This window comes from Candida jiufengensis (genome assembly GCF_024610255.1).
Source record: "Candida jiufengensis strain CBS 10846 chromosome Unknown scaffold9, whole genome shotgun sequence".
Lineage (NCBI taxonomy): Eukaryota > Fungi > Ascomycota > Pichiomycetes > Serinales > Debaryomycetaceae > Lodderomyces > Lodderomyces jiufengensis.
The window spans coordinates 378,129-396,554 of record NW_026261554.1 but is presented as its reverse complement, the minus strand read 5'-3'; the positions used below and the strand labels follow the sequence as shown (position 1 = coordinate 396,554).

Here is an 18,426-nt window from a genome sequence, read left to right as displayed (position 1 = left end):
ATACAATGTTGTGTAAAGCTTGAAAAATTCATGAGTCACTTCATTAGACTTAGTTCAACACCTCCGAGATATATACAAATGTGGAACTTTGTCCATTCATCCCTGAGACTCAGATCAAAAGTTGTTACTTTATTTCAATAATACTTTCAATAGCGTATCTAATATTTCTTAATTAAGTAATTTAAATGCGGCTTACTTCATCTTCTAAAAATTAATTATTTTTTGTAACTTGAAAATTTTTAATTTTGTACCAAATAGAAAAGAGGAACTTCATTTACTATATCGTCTTCATTTACTTTATATATCTATTCCTAAAACTTTATTAAATCATGTCGTCAAAGTCATTTGATGATTTTATAAAACAGCAGCAACAAGCTCAAAAACCAAAAACTTATGGTTATAAAAATGCAAATACTAATGGAGCTGGATCTCAATATAATTTTAATAGCACGTTTGTTCCACAAGGTCAAACAAATTATCAACCACAACCTCAACATTATCAATCACTGAGCCAGGGTTTCAATCAAAATAGACATAATAATTATAATAGACAATCACAAGCTCCATCATCAATTGCATCACCGGTAGATTCTTTACCAACTAGTGGTAGATCTACTCCAAATCCAAATGCATCAACAACATCATTAACATCATTAAATACAGCATTGTCAAAATTAAACGTTGATGTTCCATTTGAAGAAAACTTATCAAATATAGAAAAAGCAACTAAAATAAGTGAAGTCAAATCTGAGGTTAATACTATTGTAAATCAAATAAAGGAACAAGATAATTTATCAATTATAAATCAATGGAAATTAAATGAAATTATAAAATCATTATTAAGACCTAAAAACCCACCATTAGTTAAAGAAGGTGCATTATTAATTATTGAACAATTAGCAACCCAAATAGGAGGTCAAACACCAAAAGAAATTTATTTATTACAATTTTTTTCAACTGCATACGATATGTTTATTGATAAAGATAAAAATGTATTGAAAGCAGCTAAATCAGCAACCGATTCATTATATGGTATATTCCCAACTGAAGCATTAGGTTCAATAGTTATAGATGAATTCTTAACATATTTTAAATCAGGAGCTAAATGGAATTCGAAAGTTGCTGCATTAAACAATTTCAACAAAATTATTGAAGATGTACCAGCAGATATTCTTGAATTAAAATTCGTTGATGTTGTTCCTGTTTTAACTGATTTATCAACCGATTTCAAACCAGAATTAGCAAAAGCCGGTTTGACTACATTGAAAAAATTTGTTAAAGTTTTGGATAATTTGGATTTACAAAATAAATATGATTTAATTGTTGAAACTTTAGCTGATCCTCAAAAAGTTACTGATTGTATTAAATCATTATCTTCAGTCACATTTGTTGCTGAAGTCACTGAACCAGCATTATCTTTATTAGTACCAATATTAGATAAATCATTAAAAATGTCATCTTCATCAAATGAACAATTAAGACAAACAGTTATGGTCACTGAAAATTTGACAAGATTAGTCAACAACAAGAGAGAAATTGAATCATTCATTCCAATTTTAAAACCAGGTGTTGAAAAAGTCTATAAGAATGCTTCATTACCAGAAGTTAGAGAATTAGCTGGTAAAGCTTACAAAGTTTTAAAAGATGCTGAAGAAGAACAAACTGATGGTAAATTTCATGGAAGAATAAGTTTAAAAGATGCTGAAAATTTTTATAAAGATAATATTTCTGCAGAAATTCCAATCTCTTCATATTTAAATGATTGTATTACTGCTGATTATTTAGCTCAGATTTTACAAATTGATGCTCATGTAAATGATTGGAAAAGATTACATGACTACTTGAAAATGATTTCAAATGATAATGAAGAATATGCACAAACTGTAACAGCTAATGTCAAACACTTGTTTGTTCCAGAATCAGCCACAGAAGAAGAAGATGATGGTTCAATTACAATAGTTAATGCTGATTTCTCATTAGCATATGGTACTCGTATGTTATTAAATAAAACTAATTTAAGATTATTAAAAGGTCATAGGTATGGTTTATGTGGTAGAAATGGTGCTGGTAAATCAACTTTAATGAGAGCTATTTCAAAGGGACAATTGGAAGGTTTTCCCTCGCCTGATGAATTGAGAACTTGTTTTGTCGAACATAAATTACAAGGTTCAGAAGCTGATATGGATTTAGTTCATTTTATCGCTTCTGATCCAGAATTAGTTGATGTTGGTAAAGATGCTATAAAAGCTGCATTAATGGAAGTTGGATTCCCAGAAGAAACATTATCCAAAAACGTTGGATCCTTATCTGGTGGTTGGAAAATGAAATTAGAATTAGCAAGAGCAATGTTGTTAAAAGCTGATGTCTTATTGTTGGATGAACCTACAAATCATTTAGATGTTGGAAATGTAAAATGGTTACAAGATTATCTTGTTGAACATACTGAAATTACTTCATTAATTGTATCTCATGATTCTGGATTCTTGGATGCTGTTTGTACTGATATTATTCATTATGAAAATAAAAAATTAGCTTATTATAAAGGTAATTTATCAGAATTCGTTAAAGTTAAACCAGAAGGTAAATCATATTATACATTAACTGATTCAAGTGTTAAAATGGCTTTCCCACCACCAGGTATATTAACAGGTGTTAAATCAAATACAAGATCAGTTGCTCGTATGTCAAATGTTACTTTTACATATCCAGGAGCTGCTAAACCATCATTAAATAATGTATCATGTTCATTATCATTATCATCAAGAGTAGCTATAGTCGGACCAAATGGTGCTGGTAAATCAACATTAATTAAATTATTAACTGCAGAATTAATTCCAGCAGAAGGTAAAGTTGAAAAACATCCAAATTTACGTATTGGATATATTGCACAACATGCATTGCAACATGTTGAACAACATAAAGAAAAAACAGCAAATCAATATTTACAGTGGCGTTATAAATTTGGTGATGATCGTGAAGTTCTTTTGAAAGAATCCAGAAAAATTTCAGATGATGAAAAGGAAATGATGGAAAAAGAAATTGATATTGGTGATGGTAGAGGTAAAAGACAAGTTGAAGCTATTGTTGGTAGACAAAAATTAAAAAAATCTTTCCAATATGAAGTTAAATGGAAATTTTGGTTACCAAAATATAATTCTTGGGTACCTAGAGAAGTTTTGAGTAGTGAAGGGTTCGATAAATTAATTCAAAAATTTGATGATCATGAAGCATCAAGAGAAGGGTTAGGTTATAGAGAATTGACCCCAAAAGTTATAAGAAAACATTTTGAAGATGTTGGATTAGATGGTGATATAGCAGATCATACTCCAATGGGTTCATTATCTGGTGGTCAATTAGTTAAAGTTGTTATAGCTGGTGCAATGTGGAATAATCCTCATCTTTTGGTCTTGGATGAACCTACAAATTATTTAGATAGAGATTCATTAGGTGGATTAGCTATAGCTATTAGAGAATGGTCAGGTGGTGTTGTTATGATTTCACATAATAATGAATTCGTTGGTGCATTATGTCCAGAACAATGGCATGTTGAGAATGGTGCAGTCATTCAAAAGGGATCAGTAGCAGTAGATAACAAGAGATTTGAAGATGGTGGGGATGAATCAGTTGAAGGGTCACCAGCACCAGAATCTGCTCCTACACCTAAAAAAAGAGCTGATGATGATGATTCTCCTGCTAATATTAAAGTTAGAACAAGAAAGAAAAAAATGACTAGAAATGAAAAGAAATTACAAGAAGAAAGAAGAAGATTAAGACATATAGAATGGTTAAGTTCTCCAAAAGGAACTCCAAAACCTGTTGATACAGACGATGAAGAATAATAGATTTGATAGATTTTTTTTTTATAGCTTAATTTCAAAAGTGTATAACAGAGCTTAATTATAATAGTGTATAATAGATTAATTTAAGGATAATAGACTCAAAGTAATCAAAGAAGGACTATAAACCGGCAATTAATTCAACTAATATGTTAGTTTATAGTAAAGTAATAGTAAATAAGTTGCAAATATTCTAGTCGTGTGATTGTGTGAAATTTTGGTTCACTAATTGGAGGCAAAATCAAATAATATTTGAAAATTACATTAATCAAATACTGTTTCATAATATTAAGATCCCACTTCTCAACACATAGCATATTTCTTCACAATGGCTGATAGATACTCATTTTCATTAACTACTTTCTCACCTAGGTATGTTTCAGATTTCAATTCTCAAATTTACAATTTCTTTTACTAACTTTTTCATTTTAGTGGTAAATTAGTACAAATAGAGTATGCATTAAATGCAGTAAAACAGGGAGTAACAACAATTGGTATAAAATGTGATAATGGAGTAGTATTAGCAACAGAAAGAAAATCAAACTCGGTACTTCAGATACCAGATGTAAATAATAAAGTAGAATATATTACACCAAATATTGGAATGACATATAGTGGAATGGGACCAGATTTTAGAGTATTAGTTGATAAAGCAAGGAAATTAGCACAAACAAATTATAAATTAATATATAATGAATATCCACCAGTAAGAATAATGGTTCAAGAAATTGCAAAAGTAATGCAGGAAAGTACACAATCTGGAGGTATAAGACCTTTTGGAGTATCATTATTAGTTGGTGGGTATGATGAATATTCAGAAAAATTTCAATTATATCAAGTTGATCCAAGTGGGTCATATTTTCCTTGGAAAGCAACTGCAATAGGTAAAACTTCAAATAGTGCTAAAACTTTTTTGGAAAAAAGATGGAATGAAAATTTACAATTAGAAGATGCTATACATGTTTCTTTATTGGCTTTAAAAGAAAGTGTTGATGGTGAATTAATTGGTGAAAATTTAGATATTGCAGTAATAAGTGATCCTCAACAACAATTATTAGGTTTTACTGGTACAAATATTGAAGGTCCAAGATTTAAAAAATTAAGTGCAGAAGAAATTAATGATATATTAGATAGTTTATAATTTATAATATAGATTGAAAAACAAACAAAAAGATTAAGTGAAGCAAATTGTAAAAACTAATTTAGATCTTGTATTTGAACACCTGCTTGAATAATGTGAGACAAAAAATCATCTCTCTCGGTATGTTTTCAAATATTACACAAAATTAATAGTATTGAAAAATTGAATTATTTCTTATATCATCTCTTATATAATTTACATTTACTACATTCATATATCAATTTATATATAACATTATATAAACGAGCCATAACTAAAACCAAAATAATGGCACGTAAAAACAACAGTAGATCCAATAACAAATCAAACAACAAATCACCAAATAATAATAATAAGAAGAAAAGTGGAAAAAGTAATAAAAGTAGAAGTTCACAAAAAGTATTAGATGCTTATCAAATAGCAGAAAGACAAGAAAGAAGGAATAATAATATACAAGATTCAGAGGATGATGATAATAACTATCAAAGTGGATTAGCATTTGAAGAAGGGATATTAGATGCACGTAAATTCTTAAAAAATGGACAAGAAAATGAAGATTTATTAGATGAAGAAATTGATTCAGATGAAGCTTTGGGAAGTGATGATGATTTTGATATATTAAATAGTAAATTTTCACAAACTTTACGAGATAAAGCTAAAAGAGAAAAATTGGGACAATATAGTGATAGTGAGGATGATGAAGATGATGAGGGTTATAATAGTATAGATGAAAGTCAGTTAGTTACATTATCTGAAGCCTGGGATATGGATGATAAAGATTTAGCAAAATTCAACAATCAAAAGAAGCCTACTGATATAATATTAAATGATGAATGGGTTTCTGAAAGTTCATCAAGTGGAGAAGAGGATTATGATGAAGATGAAGACGATGGAGCAATTGAAGAAGATTGGGGAGAAACTACAAAACAAGGTGATACAAGTTCAGAAGGAGAAGAATCAAGTTCAGATGAAGAAGACATTTTTGCCAATGATGAAGATGATGAAGAAAATTTTAATTTAACTAAAACTACAAATATGTTGAAAAAAGAACTAGATTTAGCAAGACCAAAAGAAAGAAAGAAATTTATAGTAGAGAACCGTGAAGAGAATGAATTTAATGTACCAACCAAAGGAGAAAAATTATCATTAGCAGATATGATGTCAGGTGTTGAGGGTGTAGACAACATTTTAATAGATAAATCAGCAAAAGCAATTGCAACTCCATTACCTAAAAGAATACAAGAAAGAAATGATAGAGGTGCAGCATATGATTTAGCCAAAAAGGAAGTAAGTAAATGGAGTGATACAGTACAACAGAATAGACAAGCTGAAGTATTAAAATTTCCAATGCAAAAGCCAGATCAACATAATGATTCAGCTAATACTTTTACACCAGACAATAGAGAACCATCAAATGAAATGGAGAAAAAAGTAAATGATATATTAGCTGAATCAAATCTAGACACTAACAAAAAGGAATCAACTTTTGAAGAACTAGCAATGGCGAAATTAACCTCAGACGAATTACAAAAAAGAACAAATGAATTAAGACTAATGAGAGAATTAATGTTTAGAGATGAAAGAAAAGCAAAAAGGTTGAAAAAAATTAAATCAAAGACTTACCATAAGATCAAAAAAAGAGAAAGATTAAGAAATCAAGAATTAGTAGATGAAGCTGAAGGTGTTGATGATGAAAACGAAGAAGATCAAGATTATAATAGAGCACAAGAAAGAATGAGTTTAAGACATAAAACACAACTGAAATGGGCTCAATCATTAATAAAGAGTGGATTATCAAGAGACGCATCAAATCGTGAAGAATTAGAAGAAATGTTGAGACAAGGTGAAAGATTAAGAGAAAAACAAATTGGTAGAAAAAATGAAGAAGATTATAGTGATGATGATCTTGATCAAATTGAACATGATTATAACAACCAAGAAGATGACGTTGATCGTTCAAAAATAGGTAAAGGTGTAATGGCAATGGATTTTATGATTAATGCTGAACGTAGAAAGAAAGAAGAAAATTTAAAAGAATTGGAAAGGTTAAGAAGAATAGAAAATGGAGAAGATGATGGATTGGATTTATTTGATCAAGATAATGATAATGGATTAGTCAACATCACCAAGAATACAGGTAGACGTGTGTATAACCCATCAGCACAAGATACATCAAACATCAACGAGGAAATAGCGAAGGAAATCGAAGATGATAATGCAAAATCATTGAGTAAAAAAATAAATAAGAATCAAATCAGAGAAGAACCAACCACTCAAGATACTTCAGAAGCAACTATAGAAAAATTAGAAGTAGATGAATCAAATCCATGGTTAACCACTTCATCAGAAAAGCCAAAACAAAAATCATCCAAAATCTTTGTGGTGGATCAAGACTCTTCAAAATTAGCCAAAGCAGCAGCCAAAATAGCCAAACAAAAATTAAAAAAACACAACAACAACAATAACGATACATTAATAGATATAAATGAAACATTAAATGTAAGAGATATTCACAATGATAATTTAGATCAAGAAGATCAAGAAGAATCCGTACCCAAAATGTTTAAACAAAAAGATTTAATAAAAGAAGCATTTATAGGAGATGATGTAATAACAGAATTTGAATCGGAAAAACGTAAAATGATTGAAGATGAAGATGATAAAGAAGAAGATTTAACATTACCAGGATGGGGAGATTGGGCAGGTTCATCAAACCCAAACAAAAAAAGAAGAAAATTTATAAAAAAAATAGATGGTATAACTCAAAAGGATAAAAGAAAAGATAAAAATTTAAAAAATGTAATTATAAATGAAAAACAAAATAAAAAAAATTTAAAATATCAATCTTCTGATATTCCTTATCCTTTTGAAACAAAAGAACAATATGAAAGATCATTACGTATGCCTGTGGGGCAAGAATGGACAAGTAAAGAAACTCATCAAAAATTAACCATGCCTAGAATTATAACTAAACAAGGTACCGTAATTGATCCATTAAAAGCTCCATTTAAATAAAATTGCATTTTTATTTTAATTATCATACTAATAAAATTCATCATCTATTTATAAATAATTTTAATTGTCTATATTTATATATATATATATCTTTTCTAGATTATAGTGTAATTGTCTAATAATTTTATTTACAAAAGTATACCATTTCTATCTGCCCATTGTTTACCAGAAAGGAAAACTCCATCAGGATCAGTCAATTTTCTAACTTTATTAAACTCAATCAAATCTTGACCAAACCAATTTTGCATCTCCTTTTTAAACCCAATCATTGAATAAAATGACTTTCCTCCAAATTCTTTTTGTTTAGCAAAATCTTGTTGAATAATTTCAGGTTCTTGTTTTTCCATTGGTAATCCAATGAAATTTTTAGCCCAATGAGGTTTACCTCCACCTTGAATCATTACATCTTCAAAAAATTGATACCATTTATGAGTACCTACGTTTGTACCAAATGGTCTATACATAGTTGCATTAATAAATAAAGTTAATTGATCATTTGTTGGTTTTGAAGTGTTTTGAAATTTTAATCTTGGTGAATTATCCATATATGGACGGAAATTATTACCTGGAATAGGACCAGGACTTGTTTTTTTACGATGAGATAACCATTCTTGTGATGGGTATAATGAACTTTTACCTTCTGAATTTTTAAAAGGTTCATTTGATTGAGTAACGTTTGAACAACGTACTTCAATTGGAGCATGTACATAAAATTCTCTATTGGTTTCTGCATTTTTTATAATTGTTTTTAATTGTTTTAAAATATCAATTCCATTATTTAATGGAGCTGACCATTCATTAACAAATTGTGAAAATAAACAATCCATATTTAAAGCTTCAACTGAATTTTGTACTGCTACATCTCCATTCCCTATAGTTTCAACATTTCCATATTGTTGATTAAATACAAATTTTTCAACTATTGGTGTAAAACTAGGCATTATATGAACAGATATCCATAATAAAGATTCATAAAAAAATCTACCAAACCAAGTTCCATACCAAGAAGGTCTTGGTAATGATATATCATCTTCTGATTTATTAGCTCTCCATAATATACATTTATCAGTATATGGAAACCACCAAATTCTAATAAATTCAGAATCTAACCATATAGTATCCCATGAATTTAATAATGTATCAAAATTTAGAACTTCTTGTAATGATTTTATAGTATATTTACGACATGTTCTTAAAGTTACATGAGTAATAATACCAATTTTACCTAATGATAATAATATAGCTTTAAAAAAATGAGGATTTTCAATAGATGAACAATTTATAGATTCACCTTTTGAATTTAAAAATTTTATTGATACAACTTGTTGAGAAACTAATCCATGATATTGAGTTGAACCATGAGTTCCAGTTGAAATTAATCCAGCAATTGATTGATCACTAATTGATCCTAAATTTTGTATAGCTAAATTATTTTTTTTTAAATATTCATTTAATTCAAATACTCTACAACCAGCTTCAACAGTTAAATCAACAAATTTAACTTCTTTTTCCAAAGAATTTGGTAATATGGGACCATAAATTTCTTGTTCATTTAAAATATGATTAAATTTATCTAAATTACATAACCAATCTTTTGTCATTGTTAGATCACTTGGTGAATGACCAGATCCAACAGTCATTATTGTCTTGTGATGAATTTTAGCTTGTTTAATTAATTCTTTAATTTCTTCTTCATTTCTTGGTTGGAAAATTGCTTGTGGTTGACAATAAAAAGTACCTGCCCATGTTTTATGAATAAATTTATTAGTAACGAACGGTCGTAAAGATTCAGGTATTGAACTCATTTTGGAATAGTTAGTTGGTGATACTAAATAATCTGAGTCTTGAAAAGTTAAAATTTGATGAACTTTTAAGAGTTGTTGCAATAAGTGTTCGAAATCTAGACTAAAATTTATTAAGTAAATTGGACCATTTTATTAGATTTGATTTTTTTTTCAGTATCCAATATCTTATCTCCGCCTTGAATGAATAACTTGAAAAAAACTCCGTTTGGTAGAAAAATTAGTAATCTTACGTAAATTCTTTTAATATTTGACATCATTGACATCAATGTATCAATTTGATCTACAGATCATTCATTGCTAAACTTCAATTATGTTATAACTCCCAGAAGAAGTTGATTTTAATCCCAACTTTGAGTATTAGAATTAATTAAACGTTATAATAAGTTTAAGAAAGAGTTGAAAAGCTATAGGATTGAAGACACATCTTCAAATTTTCATGGATTTACCAATAAGTAGTAATTGCTCGATAGATCGTCTTGGTTCTCTTACAGAATTCGTTACAAGTTTTAAGAAATTAAAAATTCATCTTACTGAAAAAAATGAAACACGTCTCTTATTAAGCTCTTTAAATTATGAGAACACAAATGTCATGTGACTGAGTGTCGTAAAATACAACAAATTGTCTTTTATAAATGTTGTGACAAATTAACTCAAAATCATAATTCTCTCGTTTAAATAATCAATCAACCCCAAAAGACATTTTTTTGATATACGATGATTGATAGAAATATAACTAGCCATTCACTTTACTTAATAAAGAGTTATAAAAAATAAGGTACACACAATACAGATAATGCCAAAAATAATAAAATAAATTTCTTTTTAGATACGACCAAATTTTCTGTCTGTTCAATCAATCTCATCCACTTGCTCTAACTGATCATTTATATCAAAGCTATTCAATAATCATTTTGCTAGAGTTCAATTTATCAACAATTTCAGTTCATTATAATTTACTTAAGTTTTTTCTCGAGATTATATTTGACATAATAATTTAATAAATTTCTTTGTGTGTTTCAAAATAATTTTTATTATCGATTGATTTTTTTTTTGTTTGTTTTGCAAAAAAAAAAAAATTAAAATTCTCGACAAGTGAAAAATTACATCAATTTTTGAAGTTTACTTTCTTCTTTCTTTTTTACAACAAGAAATTAAAATTTAGTTCAATTCTTTATATATTCATTCATTTATTCATTTATTCATTCAATTGTTTTCAATTTTAACATAACTAATATACTTTAAAATGACTAAATCTCCTCAAAATATTGGTATTAAAGGTATTGAAGTTTATATTCCAAGTCAAGCAGTTAATCAAACAGAATTAGAAAAATTTGATGGTATACCACAGGGTAAATATACTATTGGTTTAGGACAAACTAATATGTCATTTGTAAATGATAGAGAAGATATTTATTCATTATCTTTAACTGTCTTGTCAAAATTAATTAAAAATTATAATATAAATGTTGAAAATATTGGTAGATTAGAAGTTGGTACAGAAACTTTATTAGATAAATCAAAATCTGTTAAATCAGTTTTAATGCAATTATTTGGTGATAATAATGATATTGAAGGTATTGATACTGTTAATGCTTGTTATGGTGGTACTTCATCAATTATAAATGCTATAAATTGGATTGAAAGTTCAAGTTGGGATGGTAGAGATGCTATTGTTATTGCTGGTGATATTGCTATATATGATAAAGGTGCAGCAAGACCAACTGGTGGTTGTGGAGCTATTGCTATGTTAATTGGTCCAGACGCTCCAATTGTATTTGATTCAATGAGAGGATCATTTATGGAACATGCTTATGATTTTTATAAACCAGATTTTACAAGTGAATATCCAGTTGTTGATGGTCATTTTTCATTAAGTTGTTATATAAAAGCAATTGATAATTGTTATAAAAATTATTCAAAAAAATATACTGGTGATAAAACCAAAACAGTTGGTTTATATAATCATTTTGATTTTAATTCATTTCATGTACCAACTTGTAAATTAGTTACTAAAAGTTATGCAAGATTATTATATAATGATTATTTATCACAACCTGAAAAATTTAATGAATTAATTGATGAAACTACAAAAAAACATATAGATGGTTTATCATATGATGAATCATTAACTGATAAAATTTTAGAAAAAACATTTGTAACATTAGCTAAAACAGAATCAAAAAAAAGAGTTGATCCAGCATTAAAAGTTCCAACAAATACTGGAAATATGTATACAGCATCAGCTTGGGTTTCATTATCATCATTATTATATTATGTTGGATCAGAAAATTTACAAAATAAAAGAATTGGAATTTTTTCTTATGGTTCAGGATTAGCATCAACTTTATTATCAGTTATTATAAAAGGTGATATATCATATATTACAAAAGTATTAAATTTTGATTTTAAATTAAATGATGGAAGAAAAATTTTAAAACCTGAAGAATATATAAAAGCTATAGAATTAAGAGAAAATGCTCATTTAAAAAAATCTTTTAAACCTATTGGTAGTATTGAAAATTTAGAAATTGGTACTTATTATTTAACTGAAATTGATGATAAATTTAGAAGAAAATATGCTATAAAAGAGTAAATACTAAAAATAATAATTAATAATATTAAAAAATTTGCTATGATAAAGAAGAGGTTAGAATCACATGTGTCCATTTGTAAGATGTTTAAATCTATTCTGCATGTCTCGCTTCTTATTGTAATTATATTTGGTTACAATTTATCAGCTGCGTAGTAATATATTTATATTTAATTAATTCATGTTTCATAAATTCTTTATGAGCATTATTAAAGAATATTTCATCATCTGGTGAATTAATAGTATTTTGACAATTTGAATTTAAACCTTCATCCCTCACATGAGGTACTTCCTCATTTTTAGTAGAATTAAATTCTCTATATTTTCTCAAGAGTTTAACTTGTTGTGTTTTGGATCGCTTTTTAATTTTTTCCAATTTTTGTTTCAAATTGGAATTAGATTGGCACAACTTCTTTCTTAACTTTTGAGTTTTGATTTTAGCTATATGGTTTAGCCTTTTTGTGAATTTTGGAAAATCATGTTTGATTCGTTTCAATTTAATCTCAATCATTGTCTTGAGCACAGTTGGTTTGAAATATCTTGAAAATATAACATATTTAAGTCTTTTGAATTTTTGTTCAACCGTTTTATCATTGGATTTCTTTTTGAATTCTTTATTATTATTATAAACCTGTACTTTTATCTTGAGTCCAAAATGAACTCTTTCAGATGGTTCATTAACTTTTCTAAAAAACTTTTTACAATATTGACTTATTATAGGCTTAAACTTAGACTTATTTTAAATCGGTATTAAACTCAACTTCGAGTTTTGCGAACTATTCACCAGTTGATTTCTAAATCCCTCTACACTTTTTCTGTAATTTTTCATTTGATCTTGATATATTTTATCACGTAATTCATTTAATTCTTTCATTTTCTGACTAGTTGAATTATGTGATTTTGAAATATGACCATAAGATAATTCTTTAATTAATTGATCTTCTTTTAATTTTAAGTCTATAAAAACATGGGACATTCCATTGTTAATGGCTTGTTTGTTAAGTTAGTCTGTTTTTTTGAAGTATTTGTATCGGTGTTATACCATGAACTTGTTTTGTTAGACAAGGTTAAATTAGATGAAAATTTACAATAAAATATTTTAGTTTAGTTAATTATAAAGATCAGATAATGTTTACTAAATTATGTATTATTTAAAGTCTAATATAAGATTAGAAATATTAAGTATAAAATTTAAGTTCAAGAACTGTCAAGAATTTTACGACAATTTGGTTGCAAAATTAAAAATAAAAATAATATAGATCTCGTAAATTATTAAAACTAACCTTTTATATACAAGAATATCTTATGCCAGTTATTATGTTATGCATATATTAGAGAATTTTTAATTTAACTAAAGATTTTCATCTAAGGAAGGTTGAATCTCTAAAACTCAAAAGATCCAATTATCATACGAGTTATAATGATGTCAAAGTAAACGAAACTATTGCAATGTTATTTGTGTCATATGTGGGGCAACATTAATAATTACTTTTTTTTTCTATGCAGAAATACTTAATTGAATATTTGGACTATCATCGAATAATTTAGATTGAAAATATGAAATTTGCATTTTCGTTTAGAATTCTTCTAAACGTAACTAATTTTTGGTTGACATCTTGCAAGTATACTTTTTGTTCTCTCGTGTTGTTCTCTATGTTTGCCAAAGAGTAAAAAGTCTCAGAGTCTTTGAATTCTCTTGTACTTTCTAATTTGAACAGAATATGTGAACACGTATCGAGTTTAATCGAATTAGTCTTTTCTTTCGAAAGGAATCAAATTTTTATAGTTTATGTAGGAGAAAAATTCGTCGTCACTGTTTCAAACATTATTTTTGTAGTTAATGATGTAATTAAAATATGAATTTTTTAATTCTAATATATTTGTATAGTTTTACCCCTTAACTTTATTTTTCATAAATTAGATTTACCCCCGTTTTTTAAGTTTGTGGTTTTTAAATATCTACATTTTTTTTTTTCAAAGGTTGCTAAATTGCTGTTTAGTAAAATGATCTTTTTTAATTTTATTACATTTATACATTATTGAAATATGTGGGTTATATTAATATTAATATTAAATAATATGTAATTTCTTATAATAAGTTTGTCGAATTTCTATAAGTTTCATTTTTCCATTGCCACATTTGAAAAAATTTAACAATTGTTTCATACTACTCCTTTTATTATCGAAATTAATACCAATTGATATTTCAAATCTAACTCATATCAATTCAATTATATTAGGTAATTCAAGAAGATGAGATTCGTTTGGTTATCATTAATTTTTATTCAATTAGTTCAAGCCAATTATGGTTTTGAAGAATGGAGTAATAATGATTTAAAACAATTTTTAAAAGATTGTAAAATTAAAGAAAATCCATCTTGGGATAATTCAAAATTAATTGAAATTGCAAATAATGAAGCTAAAAAATTAGAAAATGGTTATAATAAATTAAAAATTGAAATTGATAAACAATTAAAACCTAAAAAAACCAATTTAGAAGATTATTTAAGTTTTAGTTATTTATTTGGTGGTAAAAAAGATAATAAAACATCAATAAAAGATTGGTTTTTTGAAAGTTGGGATTTAAATTCATTACAAAAATATTTAAAATATAATGGTATTAAGTATGATTTAAATGCAAATAAAAGTGATTTATTAAAAGAAATAAAATCAAGTTTTGATAAAATTGCTAAAAAGAATAAAGGATCTTCTTATTATCCTGGTAATTGGTTATATGATTCTTGGTCAAATGATGATTTAACTAATTGGTTAACTCGTTATGGAATTGAATATGATAAAAAATCAACAAAAGATCAATTAATTGATAAAGTTAAAGAATTTAATTATAAAGCAACTAATGATATTACTGATACAAAAGATTCTTTATTTGATTCATTAGATCTTTTTGATAAATCAATTTTTGACAAAGTTGGACAAATTAAAAATGAATTTTTTGAAACTTGGTCTTATTCTCAATTAAGAGAATGGTTATTTTTATATGGTTTTATTAATTTTACTCCTGATGAATATGTACCTGATTTAGATAAAGATGAATTAATTGCAAAAGCTCAAAATTACAAGAGTTATTTATTGCAAGATATTCAAGATTGGTTACAACATTCTGAAAAGAAACATCATCCATTTTTGTCCAAAGATGCTGATACTTCAACTGGTTCATCATCAAATAAAATTAAAAAAGGTGGTGTTTCTAATTTAATTAATGATACTTTTTTTGTTGGGATTGATAATTGGTCAAAAGATAAATTACGTGAATTTTTAAATGTTCGTAAAGTTCCATATTCAATTTTCACTACTAGACATCAATTAGTTGATTTAGTCAAAGAACACAGAGCCGATCCAATTCATGTTGAAGCAGATGCTTATATTGTTGATAATGATGTTTCTACAAACTCCATTAAACAATGGTTAATTGAACAAGGACAAAATATTGAAGGTTCAAGACAAGATTTAATTACTGCATTTCAAGAACAATTTAAAAAATCAGGTTCAGGAAGTAATAATATTGAATCACAAATTAGATTTTATACCCCAGATTTAACCACTTATAAACATTATTTAAAAAATAATGTACCAGGTTCTGAAAATTATTCGGAAAATAAAATTAAACATTCTTTTAAATTAGTTCAAGAATATTTCAATAAAGCTAGTGAAACTGCAAGAGAAGAATTCAACAAAGAAGAATATTCAGTTGAAGAAGCATTACAAGAAATTCAAAAAGCAAGTTATGAATATGCAACTGGATTATCTGAAGAAATTGATGAACATGCCAATAATATTGGTAAATTAATTCTTGAAGCTAAATTAGCAAGTTCAAATTATGTTAAATCATTAGTTAGAAAATTAGTTAAAGATTGGAAAAAAATTGAAACTAATTTATTTGGTGGTAAATCTTCGAAATCTTGGTTAGAACAAGGTCAAGAAAAATTACAAAAAGGTGGACAACAAGTTTTAGAAAATGCTGATAATCATATTGGTGAATTAACTGCTCAATATGGATTATTTGCTCAACAAGCAAAAGATATTTATGATGATTATTTATCTACTGCTGATGATTCAGTTGATGATTTATCAAAACAAGCTGGTTTGAAATATGAAGAAGCTGTAAAAGAAGCTAATGAAAAATATGCAGATTTTGAAAAGTTAGTTAACAAACATGCTGATAATGTTGCAGAAGCTGCTGGAAAACAATATGAATTAGCTGTTAAAAATGCTAATGAAAAATATGCTGAATATCAAAAATCTTTTAATAGTAATTTAGATAAATTAACTACTGATGCTGGAAAAGCTTATGAATTAGCAGCAGCAGAAGCAGCTAAAAAATTTGAAGAATATTCAGGTTTAGCTAGTGACGCAGTTGATGATGTTAAAAAGGAAGCTGGTAAACAATATGAATTAGCTGCAAAAGATGCTGAAGCTAAATATAATGAATACACTAAATATGCCAACAAGAAATATCAAGATTTATCCAAACTCGCTAATAAACAATATAATGAATACTCAAAATCTGCTTCAAGAACAGCAAATGATTTATCAAAAGAAGCTGCTAAACAATATGAAGTTGCAAGAAAATTAGCAAATGAAAAATATGAAGAATTTAATAAATTAGCTAATCAAAAATATTCAGAATGGTCAAAAGATGCAAGTGTTAAAGCCAATGAATTATATAAAGAAGCTGGTAAACAATATGAAATTGCTGCAAAAGATGCTACTAAAAAATATGCTGAATATTCATCAATCATTGGTGCATTAGCTATTGATTTAGGTTCAAAAGCTAAAAAAAAAATCAATGAGTATTCAAAAGATGCTTCTAATAAGTTTGATGATTTATCAAAAGAAGCAGCAAAACAATATGATTTAGCTGCAGCTGATGCTTCAAAAAAATATGATGAATTTTATAAATTAGCAGGTAAAAAATATGATGAATATTCAGAAGAAGCTTTAAAAAAATTAGATCAAGCACAAGTTGAAGCTGCTAAACAATATGAAATTGCATCAAAAGAAGCAGGTATCAAATATGATGAATACAAAAAATATGCTGGAGAAAAAGCTACCGAATACTCAATTGAAGCAGGTAAACAATATGAAAATTTAAAAAAGGAAGCTGGAAAAAAGGCAAGTGAATGGTCAGATCAAGCTGGTAAATTAGCTCAAGAAGTTTCAAAAGATGCTCAAGAAAAATTATCAACTGCTTCACAAGATGCTTGGACTTCAACTCATAAAAATTATATTCATTATTCACCAAAGATTCAAGATTGGTTTAAAAATCAATATAGATCAATCTTATTTCATTTAGGTATATTTAATAATAAAATCTCAGATGTTGCAGAATCAGCAAATGATGCACTTCATGAAAAAATCGATTCCATTATAAACACTTATTCAAATGCAGATTTAAAATCTTATTTAAGATCATTTGGTTATAATTATAATTGGTTATCAGGATTAAATAGAAAAGAATTATTAACTTTAGCAGAAGCTCAAAATAAATTATTTTCAGGATATAAAAATTTAAAATGGGATAGATCAATTGGTGAAGTTTTAAAAGATGTTGGTGAAGATTTAGGTGATAAATTAGGTTTGAAAAAACATCCAGTTGGAATAATTGAACATTTGAAAAGTCTTGTTGGATTAAGTTATTAAGTGTGGTGGTGAGTATTAGATTTGATGGAATTAGTTTAATTATTAATTTATACAAAGAATTAAAAAAAGTAAAAAAAATATGAAATACATGTTTTACTGAAATTATGAGGTGATTGTAGTCAAGTTTACTCTTTCAATTCTCTAGGAAGAGTTGTCATAGTTTTAATCGTATGAGCCTAACCTTCTTATCAAATATTTTGATCTAATTGGTAGCTCCAATCATTTTTATTAGTAGTCTTTCTTAATTAGGTAAATTACGTAATAAATTACATAATAATTAATAACAAAATGTAAACAAACAAAAAAACAAATTTTTAAATCAAAAATTTTAATTAATCAGATTTGTTTCAAGTAGATCAAATACTTAATTTTTTTTGATATTATTACAACAAAAACTAC

The 18,426-nt window shown here is 26.9% G+C and overlaps 7 protein-coding genes across 7 annotated transcripts; 5 read left to right on the top strand and 2 right to left on the bottom strand. All coding sequences in view use genetic code 12, as the record gives it.

Annotated features, from left to right (window-relative positions):
• Positions 1 to 329: 329 nt before the first annotated feature.
• On the top strand, positions 330 to 3,839 carry ELF1 (Elf1p; the record flags this gene model as incomplete). Its single annotated transcript, XM_051761898.1, has 1 exon — positions 330 to 3,839. The coding sequence occupies one exon, from the start codon at positions 330 to 332 to the stop codon at positions 3,837 to 3,839; it is 3,510 nt and encodes a 1,169-aa protein (XP_051622767.1).
• Positions 3,840 to 4,164: 325 nt separating this feature from the next.
• Positions 4,165 to 4,977, top strand: PRE8 (proteasome core particle subunit alpha 2; the record flags this gene model as incomplete). Its single annotated transcript, XM_051761887.1, has 2 exons — positions 4,165 to 4,208; positions 4,269 to 4,977. 2 exons carry the CDS (start codon positions 4,165 to 4,167, stop codon positions 4,975 to 4,977), a joined length of 753 nt encoding a protein of 250 aa, XP_051622766.1.
• A 267-nt stretch (positions 4,978 to 5,244) lies between these two features.
• KGF54_000150 (uncharacterized protein) lies at positions 5,245 to 7,971 on the top strand (the record flags this gene model as incomplete). The annotated part of the gene is made up of 1 exon (XM_051761876.1): positions 5,245 to 7,971. The coding sequence occupies one exon, from the start codon at positions 5,245 to 5,247 to the stop codon at positions 7,969 to 7,971; it is 2,727 nt and encodes a 908-aa protein (XP_051622765.1).
• Positions 7,972 to 8,099: 128 nt separating this feature from the next.
• ALO1 (D-arabinono-1,4-lactone oxidase) lies at positions 8,100 to 9,776 on the bottom strand (the record flags this gene model as incomplete). Its single annotated transcript, XM_051761864.1, has 1 exon — positions 8,100 to 9,776. The coding sequence occupies one exon, from the start codon at positions 9,774 to 9,776 to the stop codon at positions 8,100 to 8,102; it is 1,677 nt and encodes a 558-aa protein (XP_051622764.1).
• A 1,243-nt stretch (positions 9,777 to 11,019) lies between these two features.
• ERG13 (hydroxymethylglutaryl-CoA synthase) lies at positions 11,020 to 12,369 on the top strand (the record flags this gene model as incomplete). The annotated part of the gene is made up of 1 exon (XM_051761853.1): positions 11,020 to 12,369. The coding sequence occupies one exon, from the start codon at positions 11,020 to 11,022 to the stop codon at positions 12,367 to 12,369; it is 1,350 nt and encodes a 449-aa protein (XP_051622763.1).
• A 121-nt stretch (positions 12,370 to 12,490) lies between these two features.
• On the bottom strand, positions 12,491 to 13,936 carry KGF54_000147 (uncharacterized protein; the record flags this gene model as incomplete). Its single annotated transcript, XM_051761842.1, has 3 exons — positions 12,491 to 13,099; positions 13,151 to 13,323; positions 13,897 to 13,936. 3 exons carry the CDS (start codon positions 13,934 to 13,936, stop codon positions 12,491 to 12,493), a joined length of 822 nt encoding a protein of 273 aa, XP_051622762.1.
• Positions 13,937 to 14,619: 683 nt separating this feature from the next.
• On the top strand, positions 14,620 to 18,027 carry KGF54_000146 (uncharacterized protein; the record flags this gene model as incomplete). Its single annotated transcript, XM_051761831.1, has 1 exon — positions 14,620 to 18,027. The coding sequence occupies one exon, from the start codon at positions 14,620 to 14,622 to the stop codon at positions 18,025 to 18,027; it is 3,408 nt and encodes a 1,135-aa protein (XP_051622761.1).
• Between the last annotated feature and the right edge of the window lie 399 nt (positions 18,028 to 18,426).